General features: G+C 45.2%; 1 protein-coding gene across 2 annotated transcripts in view; it reads left to right on the forward strand.

The window, feature by feature from the left end:
* Window positions 1-20,101, forward strand: part of kif26ba (kinesin family member 26Ba) — a 297,812-nt gene that overhangs the window by 152,379 nt on the left and 125,332 nt on the right. The window contains exons 1-2 of one of the 2 annotated variants that reach the window (XM_043695425.1): window positions 7,561-7,662; window positions 19,887-20,073. In XM_043695425.1, the coding sequence (XP_043551360.1) occupies window positions 7,646-7,662; window positions 19,887-20,073 (204 nt within the window). In that variant the 5' untranslated portion in view covers window positions 7,561-7,645. Of the gene's footprint in view, window positions 1-7,560; window positions 7,663-19,886; window positions 20,074-20,101 lie in introns of those variants that run through there. The other variant, XM_043695424.1, reaches the window with a different exon arrangement.

A 20,101-nucleotide genomic window follows, 5' to 3' on the forward strand; every position in this document is an offset into this window, starting at 1 on the left:
GTGTGTGAGAGAGAGTGTGTGTGTGAGAGAGAGTGTGTGCATGAGAGAGTGTGTGTGTCTAGTTGAGAGAGTGTGTTAGTGTGAGAAAGAATATGTGTGTGAGGTGTGTGTGTATTTGAGACAGAGTGCGCGTGTGTGACAGAGTGTGTGTATGTCTGTATGAGAAAGAGAGTGTATGTGCGTGTGAGAGAGGGTGTGTGTGAGAGTGTGTGTGTGAGTGTGTGAGAGAGAGAGTCTGTGAATGTGTGTGAGAGTGTGTGTGTGACTGTGTGAGAGAGAGGGTCTGTGTGAATGTGTGTGTTTGTGTGTGTGTGTGAAAAAGTGTAATAAGTAATTCAAAACTGTACAAACTAATTAAGGTAGCGAGATCATAACAATTTATCAAGGTGATGGTATCAAAGCAGGAAAGTAAAGAAGATTTTACAGATACAGAACAGTATGGTGGGGTCACATGTAACACAACATGAACCCAAGATCATGGTTGAGGCCATCTTCATGGGCATGGAACTTGGCTATTAGTTTCTGCTCGGCGATTCTGCATTGTTGTGTATCTTGAAGGACATCTACCCCAAGATTGGAGGCTGAATGTACATGGCTGCTGAAGTGGTCTCTGACTGGGAGGGAACATTTCTGTCTGGTGATTGTGGTGCAGTGTCCATTCATCTATTGTCTTAGCATCTGAATGGTCTCGCCAATATACTATGCTTTGGAGCATCCTTGCCTGCAGCACATGACATAGACAATATTGGCCAAGTCACATGAGTATCTGCCATGTACGTAGTGGGTGGTGTTCCCACATGTGATAGTAGTATCCATGTCGATGATCTGACATGTCTTGCATAGGTTGCCGTGGTGGGGTTGTGGTCGATGTTGTCCTGAAGGCTGGGTAGTTTGCTGCGAACAATGGTCTGTTTAAGGTTTGGTGGTTGTTGAAGGTGAGAAGAGGGGGTGTAGTGATGATCTTGGTGAAATGCTTATCGTTATTGATGGCATGTTGAAGGCTGCAAAGAACATGGAGTAGTCTCTCTGATCCAGGGATGTACTGGACAATGACGGGTACTTTGTCGGTCGTATCCTGTGTAGAATTTCTGAGGAGGTCGTTGTGGTTTTTCGCTGTGGCACGTCAGAAATGGTGATCAATGAGTTGAGCATCATATCCCATAATTATGAGAGTGTCCTTCAAAGTCTTTAGGTGTCCATCGCGCTCCTCCTCACCTGAGTAGATCTATTGGGTTATAGCACTTTGGGAAGTTCTGTGTTTGCCAAAGGTGCTTTATAAATGTATGTCTTTCTTTTCTTGTCTGGTGGGATGTTACAGATAAATCACTTTTTTTTCCATTTTTCACAGGATGTGGGCATCACTGGCTACGCCTGCATTTATTGCGCACTGGGGTACGGATAGATCCTCAGTGCTGTTACCTCATGACAGTGAATGGACAGCAGTGTGAGAATGCTGTCACTTTAAGAAGGTTATTTTGTCCTTGGGTATTTTTTTTAAAGAGAGGTGCCAAAATGTCTGGAAGGACCCTAATTTAACAATGGCAGGGGAGTGGCCAGTTCTCCCAGTTCAGATTTTGTTTCTAGTCTGGTTTAGTTGCAGCAGAAGCTGCTACAGTACAAAAAGGTTCCATGCTTCAGCAGATGATTCTTGACTGGCTGCTCTGTCTGAAATCTCTCCTGCCTGCGAAAACCTGTGTTTGAATTTACCTTTTGCCAAGGGGTGTGTTAATGGAATGTTACAGGAATTGGAACAGCTCCTTAGTTAAGTTGCAGTGTCGGGGCAGTTGAGGTTTCCAATAGTTAAGTTATTCTAGATTCTGTTTTCTTTTGTTCGTATTTCAATTGTAGTATTTAAATAAATTCTGTTTTGTTTAAAGTTGAATAGTTTGACCGGCTGCATCACATCTGCCTTCAAAATAAGAAAAGCTTAGGGCCTAGGTTATCTTCTTAAAATATTTTGAGGGGGTCTGGCCTGGTCCATAACAGCAGTATATTACATGTTACATGTAATATGTTAGATGTTGTAGTCTGCGACCGTGAATAGAAATGTAGAGGCTCTAACATTCCTTCCGTCACATAGCCAACTAGGAATCTCTCCTATCATTAGCATCTGCCATTAGTGTATTGGATGGATTTACGATTGGTACTCACTGTGTGACCACATTATGACTATTTGAACATCAGGTCCTGTGGTTAGAATTTCTGACTCCAAGGCAGAGATGTTACCAGCTACAGAGGTGGTACAAGGAGCTACAAGGCAGAGGTGCTACAAGGAGCTACAAGGCAGAGGTGCTACAAGAAGCTCCCTTTCTCCATCTAAAACTGGGTGGGATTTGTAGTGATTGTAATGAGATCGGCCAGGTCGACCTCATAGTATGAATTCCCTGATTGGAGCTGTTAGTCAGGTCCATTCAGGGAGCCCGAGCTGACAGATATAAACAGGAGTGTCCCTTCACTGTTTGATCACACAGCATTGCCCTTTGATGTGAAGGGCACTGCTTGTCACTGGCCACTCGGGTGTTTCCTTCTTCCTGATGGTGGAAATTTGAATAAAGATTCATGCACTTTTGTGTCTTTCACCGTGTCTCACACCTGCACACACACAACATGGGTGCTGGGGAAAATAAGTGTGGGGGTTAAAAAAAAACAGGAGACTAGTGTTAAAAATCCAGGAGTGACAGAGGTTCTGTTCACTCTAAAAGAAAAAAAAAGAAAAAAAGACAAAAAAAAAGTAAAAAAAATAAAAAAATAAACAGGAGTGACAGAGATTCTGTTCACTCTAAAAGAAAAAAGAAAAAAGATTAAAAAAAAAACAGGAGTTAAAAAAAATAAACAGGCGTGTTAGAAGTTCCGTTCACTCTGAGAGTTGGCTGTGAGAAAGTGGAACCAGAGTCAAGGATGTTCCATGTGTAAACAAAGGGTGACTTGATGACAGTGTATTCTGGGAGCTTTTTCAGGATTCAAGTTGGCAAACAGCGTTTGGATAACAGAAGAAAATATCCTGATCAAAATGCTCTTGCCTTGAGGTTAACTTGAAGTCACTCTTCTCATCTCACTGTGTCCCACTCGCATTGGTAAATTTCAGTTTCAGCAACGGTGTAATTTCTCAAGGGATCAGTGGGAGTGCCTTGATAAGGAGGTGGAGAAAAGAGAGAGAGGTCCACGTGAATCTGACAGCAATGGGACACAGCATGGTCGGGGGATGGGGTGGTGGGAGGTGCAGTGCAATGATAGGGTAACACCCCCTTCTGAAGGAATCAATAAAGGAACAATCTGTAGTTAAAGCCCAGGGAGAGAGCAAAGAAAGTAAACGACTGAGAGTGATTGTTCTTTCCATTGTCTGGGGGAAAAGGCTGTGAATAATGTTCTTTATAATTAGGTAGCGTTTCTTGTAAGATCAGCACACGTTGACTTTGATGAGTGTACTGCCTTCAGATAGTTAGTATGTGCACAGGTGAACAAAGATGTTCCCCTCACAGCCAAACTCTCTCGCTCCTGCTTTTGAGAGGCTTCTTTATAATTTAGTCATGTGTTGTGCACTGACTGCTCATTCTCCAGCCCACACTCATCTCCCCCAACCAACACAATCTTCAGTGTTCAGCCTTCAACTACAAGGCTCTGGGATTTGTACAAATCAAGTTGAGTTCCAGCCTCAATTCTGGCTGTGTTCCCCCTGTACTAGTTGGGTGCAGAAGCTGGAAATTTCCAGTTTGAAGTGGGAGGACGAGACGTAAAACTCTCAGCCCGAGGGTGGACAAGTTTCCTGGTGCAGTGAATGGACTCCCATTTTAAGAGGGCGAGAATACCTCAGCAGGAGATGTTCTGATGAGGCTGTGTCTGGTCAGACCACATTCAGAATATTGTGAGCAGTTTGGGCCCTGTATCTAAGGACGGATGTGATGACGTTGGAGGGGGTCCAGAGGAAATGTACAAGACAATCCCAGAGATGAAGGACTTGCCTTATGAGGAGTGGTCAAGGACTCTCGGTCTGTGCTTGATGGAGTTTTGAAAGATGACGGGGATCTGATTGAAACTTACAGAAAATTGGTTAGAGTGGACGTGAAGATGATGTTTCCATTATAGGAGAGACTAGGACCCAAGGGCATAGTCTCAGAGTGAAGGGAGACCCTTTAACACTGAGATGATGAGATATTTCTTCAGCTAGAGGGTGGTTAATCTGTGGAATTCCTTGCCATAGAGGAATTGTTGAATACAAGTCATCCAGTGTCTTTAAGATGGAGGTAGATAGGTTCTTGATTGGTAAGGAGGTTAAAGGTTAAGGGGAGAAGGAAGGAGAATTGGATTGAGAAACATATCAGCCATGAACAAGTGGCAGAGCAGGAGCTAATCGAGGGGTTGAATAGCCTGATTCCATTCCTGTATTTTATGGTCCTGGTCAGTCATGCTTAACTCTTAGTCAATGGATGTGGAGCTGCAAGAGCACAGAGGTCAGATAGCATCCGAGGAGCAGGACAGTTGATGTTTCAGCCTGAGATGTTGACTTTACTGCTTCTCAGATTCTGTCTGATCTGCCGTGCTGTCCCAGCTCCACTTCTATTGACTATGACTTCCAGTATCTGCAGTCCTTACTATCTCCGTACTTACATAGTGAGTCCTTCAGCCCAGCGTGTCCATGCCAATCATCTATTCCCGTACAATATTCCAGCACTTGGTCCATAGACTTGGATGATCATATCAAGTGCTCATCTGAATATTTCTTAAATGTTATGAGGGTTCTCTCCTCTATAGACCTTTCAGGCAGTGAGTTCCAGATAAACCCCATCCTCTGGCTCAAAACAACTCCTAAATCCTCTCTAAATTTTCTTCTCCTTCGCCTAAATATTTGATCCATGGTTACTGCCCCTCTACCAAGGGAGAAATATTTATTCCTAGCGATCGTATTTCTGCACCTCGTCATCTTGTACACCTCAACATGCTTGAAGGAAGATGACCCCAGCCTATCTAGTCTCTCTTCACAGCTGAATTGATCCAGCCCAAGCACCATCCTAGTGAATCTCCTCTGCACTCTCTTGAGTGTAATCACATGCTTCCTATAGTGTGATGACCAGAACTACACAGAGTATTCCAACAGGGGCCTAACTAGCACTATATCCATCTCCATCAGAACCTCCTTGCATTCAACGTCTTGACTAATAAAGACCTCTTCATCTGTCTTCTTCACTTTGTCTAGCTGTCCTGCTGTCTTCGAGGGTCAGTGGATGTGCACACCAAGGTTCCTCTTATCCTCTGTACATCCTAAGATCATATCATTCAGCGTTTAGGCCCTTGTCTTATCAGTCATCCCAAAATACATCACTTGGCAACACTTCTTATGATTAAACTCTATTTGCCACTCTTCAGCCCATCTATATCTTCCTGTATTCCAAAGGCTTTCTCCTTGCTATTAACCATGCCACCAATTTTGGTGTCATTTCCAAACTTACCGATCATATCTATGTGCAGAGATAAAAATCACACAACGCCAGGTTATAGTCCAACAGATTTATGTGGAAGTACGAGCTTTCGGAGCGCTGCTCCTTCATCAGGTGGTGGTTCATCAGGAAAACCACCTGATGAAGGAGCGTCGCTCCGAAAGCTCGTGTGCTTCCAATTAAACCTGTTGGACTATAACCTGGTGTTGTGTGATTTTTAACTTTGCCCACCCCAGTCCAACACCGTTGTCTCCAACTCATATATTCATTGAGTCACAGAGATGTACAGCACAGAAACAGACCCTTCGGTCCAACTCGTCCATGCCAACCAGATATCCCAACCCAATCTAATTCCACTTGCCAGCACCCGGCCCATATCCCTCCAAACCCTTCCTATTCATATACCAATCCAGATGCCTTTTCAATGTTGCAATTGTACCAGCCTCCGCCACACCCTCTGGCAGCTCATTCCATACACGTGTGAAAAAGTTGCCCCTTAGGTCCCGTTTATATCTTTCCCTTCTCACCCTAAACCTATGTCCTGTAGTTCTGGACTCCCCCACGTCGAGATCATTCATGTACACAACAAACAGCAAGGGACCCAGTCCCAACGCCTGTGCGGTGTCACTGGACACAAGCTTCCTGTCACTAAAACACCATTGGGACCATTCCCCTCTGCCTCGAAGCCAGTTTTGGATGGAATTTGCCTTGGTTTGACTGGAGTGTCAGGCTAGTGTGAGTTTTGGAAAGAGATGTAGGAGTGTGCTTTATTTATCTCCCAGGCCTGCTAACTCGGGGGTGGGGGCCTGAATTGTGCCAGAGCTTTGGTTTGGTGGGCAGTGCTGAACCAAATCCAGGAGAAAGTGAGGACTGCAGATGCTGGAGATCAGAGCTGAAAATGTGGTGCTGGAAAAGCGCAGCAGGTCAAGGCAGCATCCAAGGAGCTGGAGAATCGACGTTTCGGGCATGAGCCCTTCTTCAGGAATTCTGACCTGAATCCACCCCTTTATTTGACTGTGCCTGGCACTGCCCGATGAGGCGTCTGAAAGATAATGCAGAGAGGACTTATTTGGACGGATAGCCAGCCACAGACTGAATCGCAACTTGGTTGGTGGGAGAAGAGAAAGCAAAAAAATACATTTTTTTAAAAATGCAACTTTGCCCAATTTGCATGTGAGTTTTTATTGACAGCTGATTCCATCTGGGACACGAGTCACTTAAAGTGGCAAGCTCTGAAAATTGCTGCTGTCAAACTCGAACAAACCAGCAGCAATTAACTGTAGCAATTAAAGGTAAGCATTGACTCTGGTAATTAAGCGGTGTGCATGTCCGATTCAGTGCTGGCGAAAAGTGATTTGCGATAGTGAAACGCATCAAAAGGACACATTTTAACCCATTCTCAAACCAATCACTTCCACCTCGTTGAGATCGGGACCAGAGAGAGAGAGAGAGAGAGAGTGTGTAAAAGTGGCTGAATTTGTTGAGATGTGTGTGTGATGAATCTTTCCTGGGTGTGGGCTGGAGGGAGGGGGGAAGAAGGGACGGTTCAAATGCAAAGGGTGTTTGGATGGAGCGCCTGTATGTGGGATTGCTGACTGATCCCAATGCAGTGTTGTTAGGGGGCTCTCTGGCATGAAGATGGGCAAGTGAGCCTGAATGTTCCCCGCTTGGATGAAGAGGAAGGCTTTTTGTTTTTGAGAGGGCGAGCAGAAAGAGTCCCTTCTGGCTGCAGAGGGAGAGCCAGGAGCACCCAAGGTGCCTGAGCTCCCCACAGCGAGTGCCCCGCTTGGATGGGGATGTCCCGAGCACTTGCAGACCCCTGGGAGGGGAGCTCCTACAGTAGGGCACGGAGCCTGTGCCAACTGCAGCCACACGGTGCCAGAACAGCCCCTGGCACTCACAGCTCCAGGTGGGCTCTGGACAACGCAATGCCAGTGTCTCAGTATGGGAGAGCGGCTGTGGTCATCGGTGTGGAGCTGGGGAACTGAAGACCCACTGGGAAGTGGAGAGGACCCAGAGATAGAGAGAGAACCTCATTTGCAGAGAGAGCAGTATGGATTTTTAACTTAACAGCCGAAGGATTTTCTACTCCCAGCCTCGGAGTCTGTCAGTGATTGCAAGATACAAGTGATGGGAGAGTCAGGACGCCGAGAGTGACCCTGAGCTGCTAATCTGCTCTTGTGTGTGTGTGTGTGTGTCGCCTTAATCCAACCATGGAGTGCTCCGAGGTGTAAGTCAGTGCCTTTTATTTAATTGTATCTTCATTTAACTGTCTCTCTGTGTGACTCTTTCTGCGTGTGTATGTGTGTGTGTCTTTCTGTGTGTATGTGTGTGTGTCTTTCTGTGTGTCTCTTTCTGTGTGTATGTGTCTCTGTGTCTCTCTGCGTGTCTGTGTGTGTGACTGTGTGTCTCTGCGTGTGTCTCTGTGTGTGTGTGACTCAGTGTGTGTGTGTGTGTGTGTGTGTCCAGGGGTATGGGCACAGAGTGGAGACTAATATTAGACTCGTGCAGTAGTTTTGTGACGGACCGTTCTGTTTAATGTGCCTTCCACTGTACCATCCCACAACTGGAAGGTGAGGCGATCATGTCAGACCTTAGAGTTCAGCTTCCCGTCTGGTTAATAGCGAGTGTGTGTGTGTTTGTTTTTGTCATTATTCCCCTCGTGTTCACTTGTGACTTGCAGTAAATGAACAAAAACCGAGAGAACTTACTGCTGTGTTTTATCGCTGCCCCCTACCCCTCTCCTCTGGCGTTACTTCGGAACTTTTTAAATTGTTAGACAGCCTTTTCCCCAATCCTGTGCTTGGGTTGTGCGCCGGGGCAAACTGCATACCCCGAGTGCCTGGGCGAGCTGGGGTGAAAGTCAGGAGGCGGAGAGGAATCCTCCCCTTCCCCCCCCCCCCCATTACAGAATGTCGATGTGCTTAAGGATTTCCGTCCTGGGAAAGGGGGTGAACTATAGTCAGCTAAGGGAGAGAGCTGCTGCAGTTCAGCAGGGAGCTGGCACTGAGGCTGAGAGCTCAGGCACCAAGAGAGCTGCGTCTCTGACTCCTTTTAAAAAAAATTAAATAATTCATTAAAATGAAGATGCATCTCTGAGCCAAGCCTAGCCGGATTGGGAATGATCACCTCATTAATTGATCACTGCTCAGTCACATTAGAGAGTCATTTAATGGCTTTTCAGGGAAAAAAACACACACACACACAACGGCACGTCTGTAATCGATGCGTTGCTCAGTTAGTTGATCAGGATAATGTAATGACCCTTTTTCGGGGGAGGATGAGAGGTGACTGAAGGGGGGGGGGAAGGTGGATAGGGCTGAGATCTTGGAGATGAGTGGGCAGAGGGTGGAGGGATGGGCATTAGGAAGGGGTGGGATTTGGGAGTGTGGTGGATTTGGGGCTAACTAGTGTAAGTAAAACTAACTAGGAGTTGGGAGGGGGTGAACTGGGGCAGATGAGGAGACTGAGTGGGGGATCTTATAGAAGTGTATAAGAATGAGAGACATAGAGAGGGTGAATGTACTCAGTCCTTTTCCCAGGGTTTGGGAATCAAGGATCAAAGGGCATCAGTTGAAGGTTAGAGGGGAAAGGATAAATGGGAACCTTAGGGGGCAACTATTTTACACAGAGGATGGTACGCATATGGAATGAGCTGCCAGCGGAAGTGGTTGAGTGGGTATTTTAAGAATACTTTAAAAGGCATCTGGACAAACATATGGATAGGAAAGGTTTAGAAGGATATGGACCAAGTGCAGGGAAATGGGGTTAGCACAGATGGATGTTTTGGTCAGTTTGGGTGGAAGGGCTTGTCTCTGTGTTGGAGGACCATATGGCTCTATGTGAAGGTTTCAGAAGAGATAGAATGGGGAAAGAGATGGAGCAGAAAAGTGGGGGGTGTGGTGGGGGGGGGGGGGAGGGGCAGAAGGCTAGGGAGGGATGATCAAACAGAGATGGTGCCTCGAGGGGAAGGGGCTGTCTTATTTTTCCCTTGCTGTGGTCAATGTGTTAACAGTTCCCTGTGCATTCCTTTAGACACAAAGGCAGGCTTCCTGCACATGCTCAATGATGTCCTGCATTGCACTACTCTTGAGCCCCACACAGATAGATAAAAAAGGAAATGGGACTTATCCATTTGCAATTACGTAGAAACTTCAGAATCTCTAGACCACACCCCTCTTCCCCCCCCCCCCCCCTCCCCCAGACCCCTCTTCCCCCCCTCCCCCAGCAGTACTGCCAATGAAGTCCTATTGTAGCCACAGTTGGAATGTAACAGCCAATTTACACACAGAACAATTAATATATAGCTGTGGGATCTTCCACATTCACTTGAGAGGGTAGACTGGTCCTCTGTCATATCTGAAAGACCCAGAGCACCAGCTGCCCTGATAGAACCTGCCTAGCTCATTCCAAGATTCAGCATAAAACACAGCGTCTTCTTTGTCTACACTGCACCCCCCCCCCAACTTTTCTCCCACTGTGTTTGTTGTGATTCTGTGAGTTTTTCTTAAAACGAATTCTGATTCTGTCATGCTGTCTTCATTAACTGGCACCGAGCTGTGTAGGGGGTGAGATGTTTCCAAGGCAATGGCTCACCCCCACCACTTGCCTCTGTCCCTGTTGCTGAAGCCTGGGTCCTCTGCTCATTACTGAGGACACGTTTATCTGACAAACCAAACGGGATTAGTGCACTGTGCTGGTGTCTCCTAACTTAAAGGGACCACCATGAAGTGTAATGGAGTCATAGAGTCAAACAGGATAGACACTTCGGTCCAACCAGTCCATGCTGAACATAATCCCAAACTAAATGAGTCCCAACTGCCTGTGTTTGGCCCTCCAAATATTTCTTATTCATGAATTTATCCAAATGTCATTTAAATGTTGTAACTGTACCTGCATCCACCACTTCCTCTGGAAGTTCATTCTGTGCAAACAGTTGGCCCCTCATGTCTTTTTTGAATCTTTCTCCTCTCACCTTTAAAACTATGTCCCTGGTCTTAAAATCCTCCACCTTAGGGAAAAGACACCTGCCATTCAATTTATCTATACCCCTCGTGATTTTATAAACCTCTATAAGGTCACCTCTCAACCTCCTACACTCCATGGGGAAAAGTCCCAGCATATTCATTGCTCCTTATAATGTAAACCTTCCATTCCCAGCAACATTGTGCTCAATCTCTTCTGAATCCTCTCCAGTTTAATAATATCTTTCCTATAACTGGGCAACCAGGACTGGACACAGTACTCAAGAAGGGACCCCACCAATGCCCTGTCCACCCTCAATATGAGGTCCCAACTCCAATACTCAGGTCTGATAAACGAAGGCAAATGTGCTAAATGCTTCCTAACCAACTTGTCTATCTATAGGTCTTTCTGTTTGACAGTATTACCCAAGGCCTTACTTTTAATTGTATAACTCCTGTCCTTGTGCATCTTACCAATACGTCATTTGATAAAATAGACTGGAGGAAACTGTTTCCATTGGCAGGGTGGCCAGTGGCAGTGGCACCATAGTGGCAGTGACAATGAGCTTGTAATCCACAGGCCCAGACTGATGCTCTGAGCCTGAGGTTTCAACGTCCCACCTTGGTGGCTGATGGTATTTAAAATTCAATTCATAAAATATGGAATTGAAAGCTAGCCTCAGTAAATGGTGGCGATAAAATGTTTGTCCATCGTCAGTAAAATCCATCTGGTTCATTAATGCCCTTCATTCAGGGAAGGGAATCTACCATCCTGGCCTGGCCTGCACACACCTTCAGACCCACAGCTCTCAGAAATGCCTGAGCAAGCCCCTCACTTTAGGGCTGGGGCACAAATGCTGGCCTTCTCCTTGGTTCCAGGAAAGAACTAAAAAAAAAGGGCTTGGATTTAAGACAATTAGAGACTGGCAGAGGAAGTTGGACGACTTGAGTAGGTCTTATCAAGAGCCTCATTCCTGATGAAGGGCTCCTGCCCGAAACGTCGATTTTTTTTCCCTGCTCCTGGGCTGCTGCCTGACCCGCTGTGTATTTCCAGGACCACTCTGATCCTGACTTATCAAGAGCTAGTGCACACCTGAGTCTGGATAGCCCTCTCCTCTGCTGTGTATTTCTATATATTTTTAAGTAAACATGAAGCTGAGCTTACAGGATGTGGTAATGTGGATCTCTTTAATGCATTGCGCTGTTTAGTGATGGTTCATTGGAGAGGGGCAGGAGATAACAATGATGTGAAGTTAAGTCGTTTTGTCTCCACACATGAACACAGCATGATTCTCAGGCAGCCTTGAGAGGAAGCAGTTCTTGGCCCCCCCCTAACTGGCTGTCCTCCATCCCCGGAGGTTGAGCATGAGGCAGGCTTGGCACTTCTGATCTCCACTCTTGTGAGCTCTCTTTCTAAGCTGTGCCTGAAAAATTACCAGTGACAATATTAAGCAACAGGATCTTTAGCACTTCCTCAGCTCTGTGTTTTTCATGAAGCCATTTCTCCCATTTACTATAAACTGGTCGTTGACCTTTTTCATTTAACCTTCTCTGCGATGTTGGCAGAGGCAGTGTTTATTGCGCATCCCTAACTTGTTTGAACTGACTGGCACTGTCTTCCTCCAATGCATTGGTGCATTCTGGGTTCAAGCTGCCCTCCCATCGGCTGTGCCTCAAGTAATAGAGCTGGAAGAAATTCTCAAAATATTGGATTAGATTCCCTACAATGTGGAAACAGGCCCTTTGGCCCAACAAGTCCACACCGACCCTCTGAAGAGTAACCCACCCAGACACATTTCCCTCTGACTAATGCATCTAACATTATGGGCAATTTACCATGGCCAATTCACCCAACCTGCACATTTTTGGATTGTGGGAGGAAACCCACGCAGACACAGGGAGAATGTGCAAACTCCACACAGACAGTTGCCTGAGGCGGGACTTGAACCCGGGTCTCTAGCGCTGTGAGGCAGCAGTGCTAACCACTGAGCCACCATGCTACCCCATCTGTGTCTGATATTCTTTTTATTAAAACTTAAGCGTTTTGTTATTATTTAAAAACCTACCACTTTGACCAAGCTCTGGGTCACCTGTCCCAATAGTCTGGCTTGGTATGAGAGTTTTGGCTCATTGACACTCCAGTGAAGCATCTTGGGAGGCTCTGCCATGCTAAAGTCTTGCGATAAATTCATCTTCCTGTTGCTAAACTAAAGGAGTGAATGAGGCCACACAGGACGTGTGGAACGTCTGTTTGCTGACATTACCAATATCTTGTGGGCCGACTGGATTAACTTTCACTTCAAATGGAATACCCAGAAGAAGAAGAAATCATCAAAAACCAGAGAAAATGCAGTCATCCGCCCCTTGTCAAACGCAAAGCACCCTGGTCACTGGTGTGGCTCAAATCTTGATGGAAGTTTTTTTCCATCAAAGATTAAACTGTTTTTCAGCAGAGTCTAGAGAAATGGTTATTATAGTGTGAAGGCTGATACTTGGAGACTGTTCCTATTTCCTTCTTGACACCTGATTGGATTCACACCTACCCAGTGTCGCAGATCGCGCCTGGCTCCATTTTAGTGTCATTAATTTTTTTTGTAAAGAAAGGCAGGTTGTTTTTTTTTGGGTGAAATTCTCTGTACAAGATTGACGTTCAGAGTGTTGTACTCCTTTAGTAACAATGTTCAGTGCAGCGTGAGCACTTCTTTTCCTGCAATATTCATTTCAGACAGCTTAATCTTTGACATGACCTCATGGAGAAGCCTCAAATCCTTCATGTGGTGAGGTAAAATACAGATGGTCTGTTTAGTGCTTCACCAAACAGGTTGCCTAGCAACGGTGCCAGTAATTGAGATACATCTTGATGTCTGATTGCATTAATGTTACTTGTGAGCATAGTTAGTCATCTTTCTCCGTCCTGCCCTCACCCCCCCACCCCCTTCCTACATTGGTCTAATGATAACAATTGATTTTATTTACTGTTTGTGGAGCTGATTTGCTCAACAGGCCTCTAATCGGGGCACATCTGTTTCAAAGAAGCCATTTAATTGTAACCCACTAATCCACAAATGTCCTGGTCATTTTTCATGAAGCCAAGAGCATCCTTTTTGGCATGTCAACGGGCCCTCTTTCGTGTTTGGGTCAAGTGGATTTGAGTGACCTGCATTCTCTGAGGTGAATGACCCCTTTTAGTACTCAGGACTGATAGTTTCCAGAATGTAATGGGTTGACAGGATTTCAGTTTCTAACTCTGAGCTTGATACTCACAGTTAGGGGCATGTGTTAACGCTCTTAAGCCTGCATTACTGAGTGGCTGGTTATAGGGCTGGATGATCCTTCGTCCCTTCACGTACAGTGAATGAGATATACTTCCTGCAAAATGGTCACCAGTAAACCACCAAGACTACTTCAGCAGCACTTTCCAAACATTAACTGTTGTATATTTACTTCACAGTAATGCAGAGATGACGTGAGTTTCCACATGTGCAACAGGTTTATTTATAGAAGTTTTTGAATATCTCTACAGTCACAAGATGTCTTCTCGCAGCTTCTTCGGGGGTCTGAAGGCTCAACATTAGTTTAGCAAAATCACTTCTTATTTTACTGAATACACTTCCAGCCTTAACCAATCAAACACAGAGAGCACAGATCAGTTACCAGACTGCCATTATCAAACATTTTTCAAAGAAGGATCATACTAACTCAACACTAACTGTTTCTCTCCCCACATGCGGCTGGACCTGCTGAGTTTCTCCAGAAATTTCTGTGTCGTTTCAGATTTCCAATATCCACAGTATATTTTTGCCTTTTTTTTTTATTACAGGGCAAGGACAGTTGTAGTGATATTGCAGATAAGATGTGCTGGCAGACAGAAAGAAATTTCTGATACAGCTGTGCACCTATTAGGAGATATTGAGGCTTTCTTTTCTCTCTTGAATAGGAGTGTTGAGGGGTTACTTTTCTGCAGCTTCTGATCAAGTGGATGCAGACAGGATACCTCCTGTTGTGGAAAGAGGTCATCAGTTTAGATAGTCAGTAAGAAGTTAATTTGAAAATGTAGAAGAAATTTCTTGACCCAGCATGTGGAGCACTCGCAAGGGGAGTGGTTGAAGTGAAGGGGTTTTGAGGAATTCGAAAGGGATTTAGAGAGTTATTTGAAAAGGAAGAGTGTGCAGAGTTGCAGTGAGGTGGTGGAAGAACAAGCATCTCACTTAGTGCCATTTAGAGAGCTGTCACAGATGCGATGGGCCAAATGGCACATCTGCTCACTAACAATTGTGATTCTGGTTAGATGTACTTATGGGAAGTCTGGATAAGCATATGCAGGAGAAGTAAATGGATTCATGATGACAGATTGAGATGGAAAGATTTTTTTTAACTTCATTCACACAATGCTGGCCCAGCATTTATTATTTGTCCCTAATTGCACAGAGGGCAGTTAAGAGTCAACCATGCTGCTCAGGGTCTGGAGTCACGTAGGCCAGACCAGGTAAGGATGGTAGTTTCCTTCTCTGAAGGACATTGGTGAACTGGATGGGCTTTTCTTGACAATCGACAATGGATTCATGGTCATTATGAGGAAGTTGAGTGGGGTATAAACACCAATATGGACCGGTTGTAGTGAATGGCCTATGCTGAACATCATTCTGTATATAATAGCAGCCTCTCTGATAACTGCTGATGGCTCTATGCTGAGAATAAGGAGTCAGTCCTTTGTATGTCTCCTCTTACCCTTTCACTTCTGCATGAGCTCATGCAGGTCTGCAAAGTGAGAGCCACTGCTAGATGTGAGCCTGTAACCAGCTGCTTTCACAGCTTAATGCTTCTTTGGTTTACTCCTCTCCAGTGAAAGTAGGAGTTTGCACTTGAATTGAACCTGAGTGTCTAATCGCTACTCCCAATTGTCAAAGCAGAAATGAATGGAAGAAATAAATATCAACTTATATCTGCCGCATGGGCGGCACGGTGGTACAGTGGTTAGCACTGCTGCCTCGCAGCGCCAGAGACCCGGGTTCAATTCCCGCCTCAGGCGACTCTGTGTGGAGTTTGCACGTTCTCCCCGTGTCTGCGTGGGTTTCCTCCGGGTGCTCCGGTTTCCTCCCACAGTCCAAAGATGTGCAGGTCAGGTGAATTGGCCATGCTAAATTGCCCGTAGTGTTAGGTAAGGGGTAAATGTAGGGGTATGGGTGGGTTACGCTTCGGCGGGTCGGTGTGGACTTGTTGGGCCGAAGGGCCTGTTTCCACACTGTAAGTAATCTAAGTAAATCGGCACCGGGCTGATGATAACAATCATGCAGTTGGCAATTGAGATGAGATTGGCACTCAGCTGGTGTACCATTGACTAGCGCTTAGCCTCGGAGAAGTGGGTACTGCAGATTAGAGTCAAGATTAGATTGGTGCTGGAAAAGTACAGCTGATCAGGCAGCATCTGAGGAACATGAAAATCGATGTTTCGGGCAGGAGTTCTTCATCAAGAATCTTAGCCTGGCATGTCAATGACCAGCTGCTCGTTTACCTTTCTTGCTGCTGATCTGGGCTAGTATTTCACAAGACCATAAGGCATAGAAGCAGAAGGTGACCATTCAGCCATGTTGAATGGCGGACTCAACTCTGAGATCATGGCTGATTTGATAATCCTCAATCAAAACCGAAAGGACTGTGGATGCTGTAAATCAGAAACAAAAACAGAAGTTGCTGGAAAACTCAGCAGGGCTGGCAGCCTCTCTGAAGAGAAATCAGAGTCAACGTTTCAGGTCTGGTTCTGGGGACGGGTCACCGGACGTTAACTCTGATTTCTCTGCACAGATGCTGCTGGACCTGCTGAGCTTTTCCAGCAACTTCTGTTTTTGATAATTTTCAACTCGTCTTTCCTGGCTTTCCTTTTAACCCTTGATTCCCATACTAATTTAAAAAAACCTGTCTATCTCTGCTTTGAATATACTTAGTAATCCAACCTCAACAGCCCTCTGCAGTCAAGAATTTCCACCGGTTCACCGCAGTGAGAGGTTCTCCTCACCTGTGTCTTAAATGTGCAACATCTTATTCTGAGATGGTGGCCTCTGGTCCTAGACCTTCACAAAAGGGGGAAACAACTTTTCCACATCTACCCTGTCAGTTCTGAGAATGTAGGATGTTTCAATAACATTATCGCTCATTCTTTATCTTCTTCTTAAAAAAAAACCTGTTTTAATACATTATCTTTTGGGGTTTTTAAAAAAAAATTCACAATCATAGAAGGACAACATTTGATTGATCATATGTGCACTGAGTCTCTGTATAAGTGATCCACTTAGTACTATGTAGATATAGCTGACGAGATCAGTTTATGTTGCCTGTCCCTAACTGCTCTTGAACTGGGTGGCTTGCTTGGGCAATTTCAGAGGACAGCAAAGAGTGAACCATATTGCTGTGAGTCTGGAGTCTTGTGTAGGCCAGACCAGGTAAGGATGGCAGATTTCCCTCCCTAAATGACATTAGTGAACAAGATTGATTTGTCTTAAAATCCTATGTGGTTGCCATTGGTCCAGGATTTTTTTTAAAATACAGATTTATTAACAGAATTCAAATTTTACCAGCAGCCAAGGTGGGCTTCGAACCAATATGTCCAGGGCATTAGCCTGGATTTGTCGGTTACCAAGCTAGTGATGTTGTCCCTTCACCCCGTAGATTTTCAATGTCCTTGTATTTAAACCCTCATATTTTGGTTGTCTTGAGGTTGTACATTGGATCCAACAATTGAAGAGCCAATGCAAATGTCCAGTGGCTTTAGACATTGTTTAGAGTGAACACATACTGATCTCACGAGTGAGGATTCCTGGCTTTGGTAAGCTCAGAGAGGGTCTCTTTGCAGGGCCGTTGTCACTGTACCTCGAATGGAGAAGCCTTGAGGCTCTGAATATCTTGCAGAGACGATGCAGAAGCTCTGGAGCACCTTTATATTGGAAGATTTAATTCTATTTATGTAATTTATTTTTATTCTTTTTGTAACTCAAAATGGAGCAGAATCGTGTTTACAAAACACCGTTCACTGTATCTTTTTAGATATATATGACAATATATAACTCAGTCAAAATCTTAAAAATGTCTGTCTTTCTCAAATATGTCCATTGACTTGGCCTTCATAGCCTCCTGTGGTAGAAAGTTCCACAAGTTCAGTTCCTTTTTTTGAGTGAAGAAATCTTTCCTCCTCTTAGCCCTAAATGACTACCCCATGTCCTGAGACTGCGCCTCTGGTTCTAAATTCCCCAATCAGAGAAATATCCTTGCTGCATCTTGTCTATCTAACCCTGTTAGAATGGAGATTCCCTTTCATCCTTTCATAGGCCCAGTTGAACCATAGGACAATCCTGCTATTGCTGGAATTGGCCAAGTGAACCTACTCCGCACTCCCTCCCTTGGGTCAAACAAGTTACAAATAATTCCAAGCTGTAGGTGGAAAGATACCACCCAAGTGTGTCTAAATCTTCAACCTCTGCAAAACCTCCTAAATCTGAGCAACTGACACTGTTGCCATCAAGACAGTTAGCGATGACTGAGTTAAATCTTTGAAAATGAGTTGGGTTGTGAATGGGAGTGAAGGCATCAATCAGCGACTCAATGGAAAATGATGGCCAGGCTAGGTATTGAGGCAATTTGAGTTAAACAATGAAATCTGTATTGATTGTTGGATTGATGGCCTGAAGGTCAATAGAAGCACAATGGTGGAATTTATTTCTGGAAATCTCTGTGGTTTAAGTGTCTCTGATATTAGAGATTGGTCTCGTGGAAAGAAATTTGATGCTTTGTCCAACCTATCTTCATTCTGAACCCTTCAGTAGAAATATGATCTAATATTACAAGAAATATGTGAATGGGAGGAAGGCTGAGCATGGGTCCTGTTGGACTGGCTTGGTTTCTCTGTCCACACAAATACAGCCAGACCTGCAGTGTTTCTTCAACACATTGTGATTTTTATGATTGGATTAGTTGTAGTTGGGGCTGAAAGTGTGTTGCTGGAAAAGCGCAGCAGGTCAGGCAGCATCCAGGGAACAGGAGAATCGATGTTTCGGGGGTCTAACATGCCCCCCAGATGGGCGAAGGATCCAGTGTGATTTGAAATTCAGTCTCCAATTCATAGCACTGTGTAGGAAGGTCAGCACGGACACAAAGTGATATAGACTTACACGGTGCTGTAGCAATTCTCTGGTTCCATGAACGCGGTGGAACAGCAATGTTGGTTACCCAATCTCAGCAGGAACATATCAAATCCCACAATAAAACGCAGTGAGGACCCAAGGTTGAATTTTGGAAGTGTATTATGTACAAAATGTGCTGGTTACAATAAGACATGAAACAAGACTTGGTGCTGCAGGATTCAAACTGCAATACTGTGTTGTTCAGTACATCTCAGCGAAGTATAATGGTGACAGGGGAGGTGATGGACTGTTAATCCAGAGACCCAGATAAGGTTCTGATGAGCTGGGTTCAAATCCTGCCATCGCAGATGGTGAAATTTAAGTTTTAAAATAAAATCTGGAATTAATAGTCTAATGATAACCATAAATTCATTGTCGATTGTCGGAAAATCCATCTGGTTCACGAATGCTGTCCTTACCTGGTCTGGCCTATATGGGATTTCAGACCCTCAGCAATGTGGTTGACTCTTAATTGCCCTCTGTGTAATTAGGGATAGGCGATTAAATGCCAGCAACGCCCACATCCTATGAATGAATAAATAAAAAAAAGATTGGTTTGGGTGGGTGAAGAAGGCAGCCAGCAGCATTTCTGCCCTTTCTAAAGACGGGGAAACCCGATATGACACAGCGGTGTCATATGTTTGCGAAATGGTTCCTCCCCTTTCTGCACTGTACTGTATATGGACACTCACAAGGGCCATGTATCCCTTCGATGGAATATGGGGCAGGGTCTTCACTCAGTCCCTCAACAATCCAGAATGCCTCTTGATGGGCACAGCTAAGAGCATTGTGGTTTTGATGCTTTAGATAAGTCTCCATGATGCCAACAGCCCAGATTCAATTCCTGCAACGGCTGAGATACCAGGAAGGACCCTCCTTCTCAACCTCTCCCCTCAGTTGAGACATCGTGACCCTCAGGCTAAATCTCCACTCCCCTCTGTCTGAGAGAGCAGTGCTATGGTCTGGTAAGACTATGGTGATTTTACCTTTTCTGGTAGTTAATATAATCCCCTGTTGGCTGTGTCCTTGGGATGTTACTATTTTAGCTTGAGGGTCAATACACTGCCTCAGGTCAGAAGCAATGCTCAAAGGCTGGGATTGGGCATGAGGTTTCCCAACTGCAGGGAAGGGAATGGTACCTCGGTGATGGTCCTGCGAGACTGTTGTTTGAAGTTTTACAGTCTGTCTCCTGGAGGGTGGGGGTGGGGATGGTTTCACCTGAACTCTGCTCCTTAGCCAGTAGGTGCAGCTGCTCAGTGTGTCTAGCTTCTCCGTATGGATTTTTTGTTTAAATTTCATTTCCTTTTGTGTTCCCACAGAGCTGCCCAGAAACTCAACCTGTCCTCCAAGAAGAAGAAACATCATCGGTCTCCCGCTCCGAATGTCTCCGAGTCCCCGCTGTTCCCGACCAATTTCAGCGGCATCCTGCAGATGTCCCCACCCCCGGCACCCCCGTGCCTCCTGCGAGCCATCAACAAGGTCAAGGAGAGCCCAGGGATGGGGAAGGTAAGCAGCAATACAGCTGATGGAGAAC

The sequence above is a fragment of the Chiloscyllium plagiosum genome, chromosome 9 (assembly GCF_004010195.1).
Source record: "Chiloscyllium plagiosum isolate BGI_BamShark_2017 chromosome 9, ASM401019v2, whole genome shotgun sequence".
Classification (NCBI taxonomy): Eukaryota; Metazoa; Chordata; class Chondrichthyes; order Orectolobiformes; family Hemiscylliidae; genus Chiloscyllium; species Chiloscyllium plagiosum.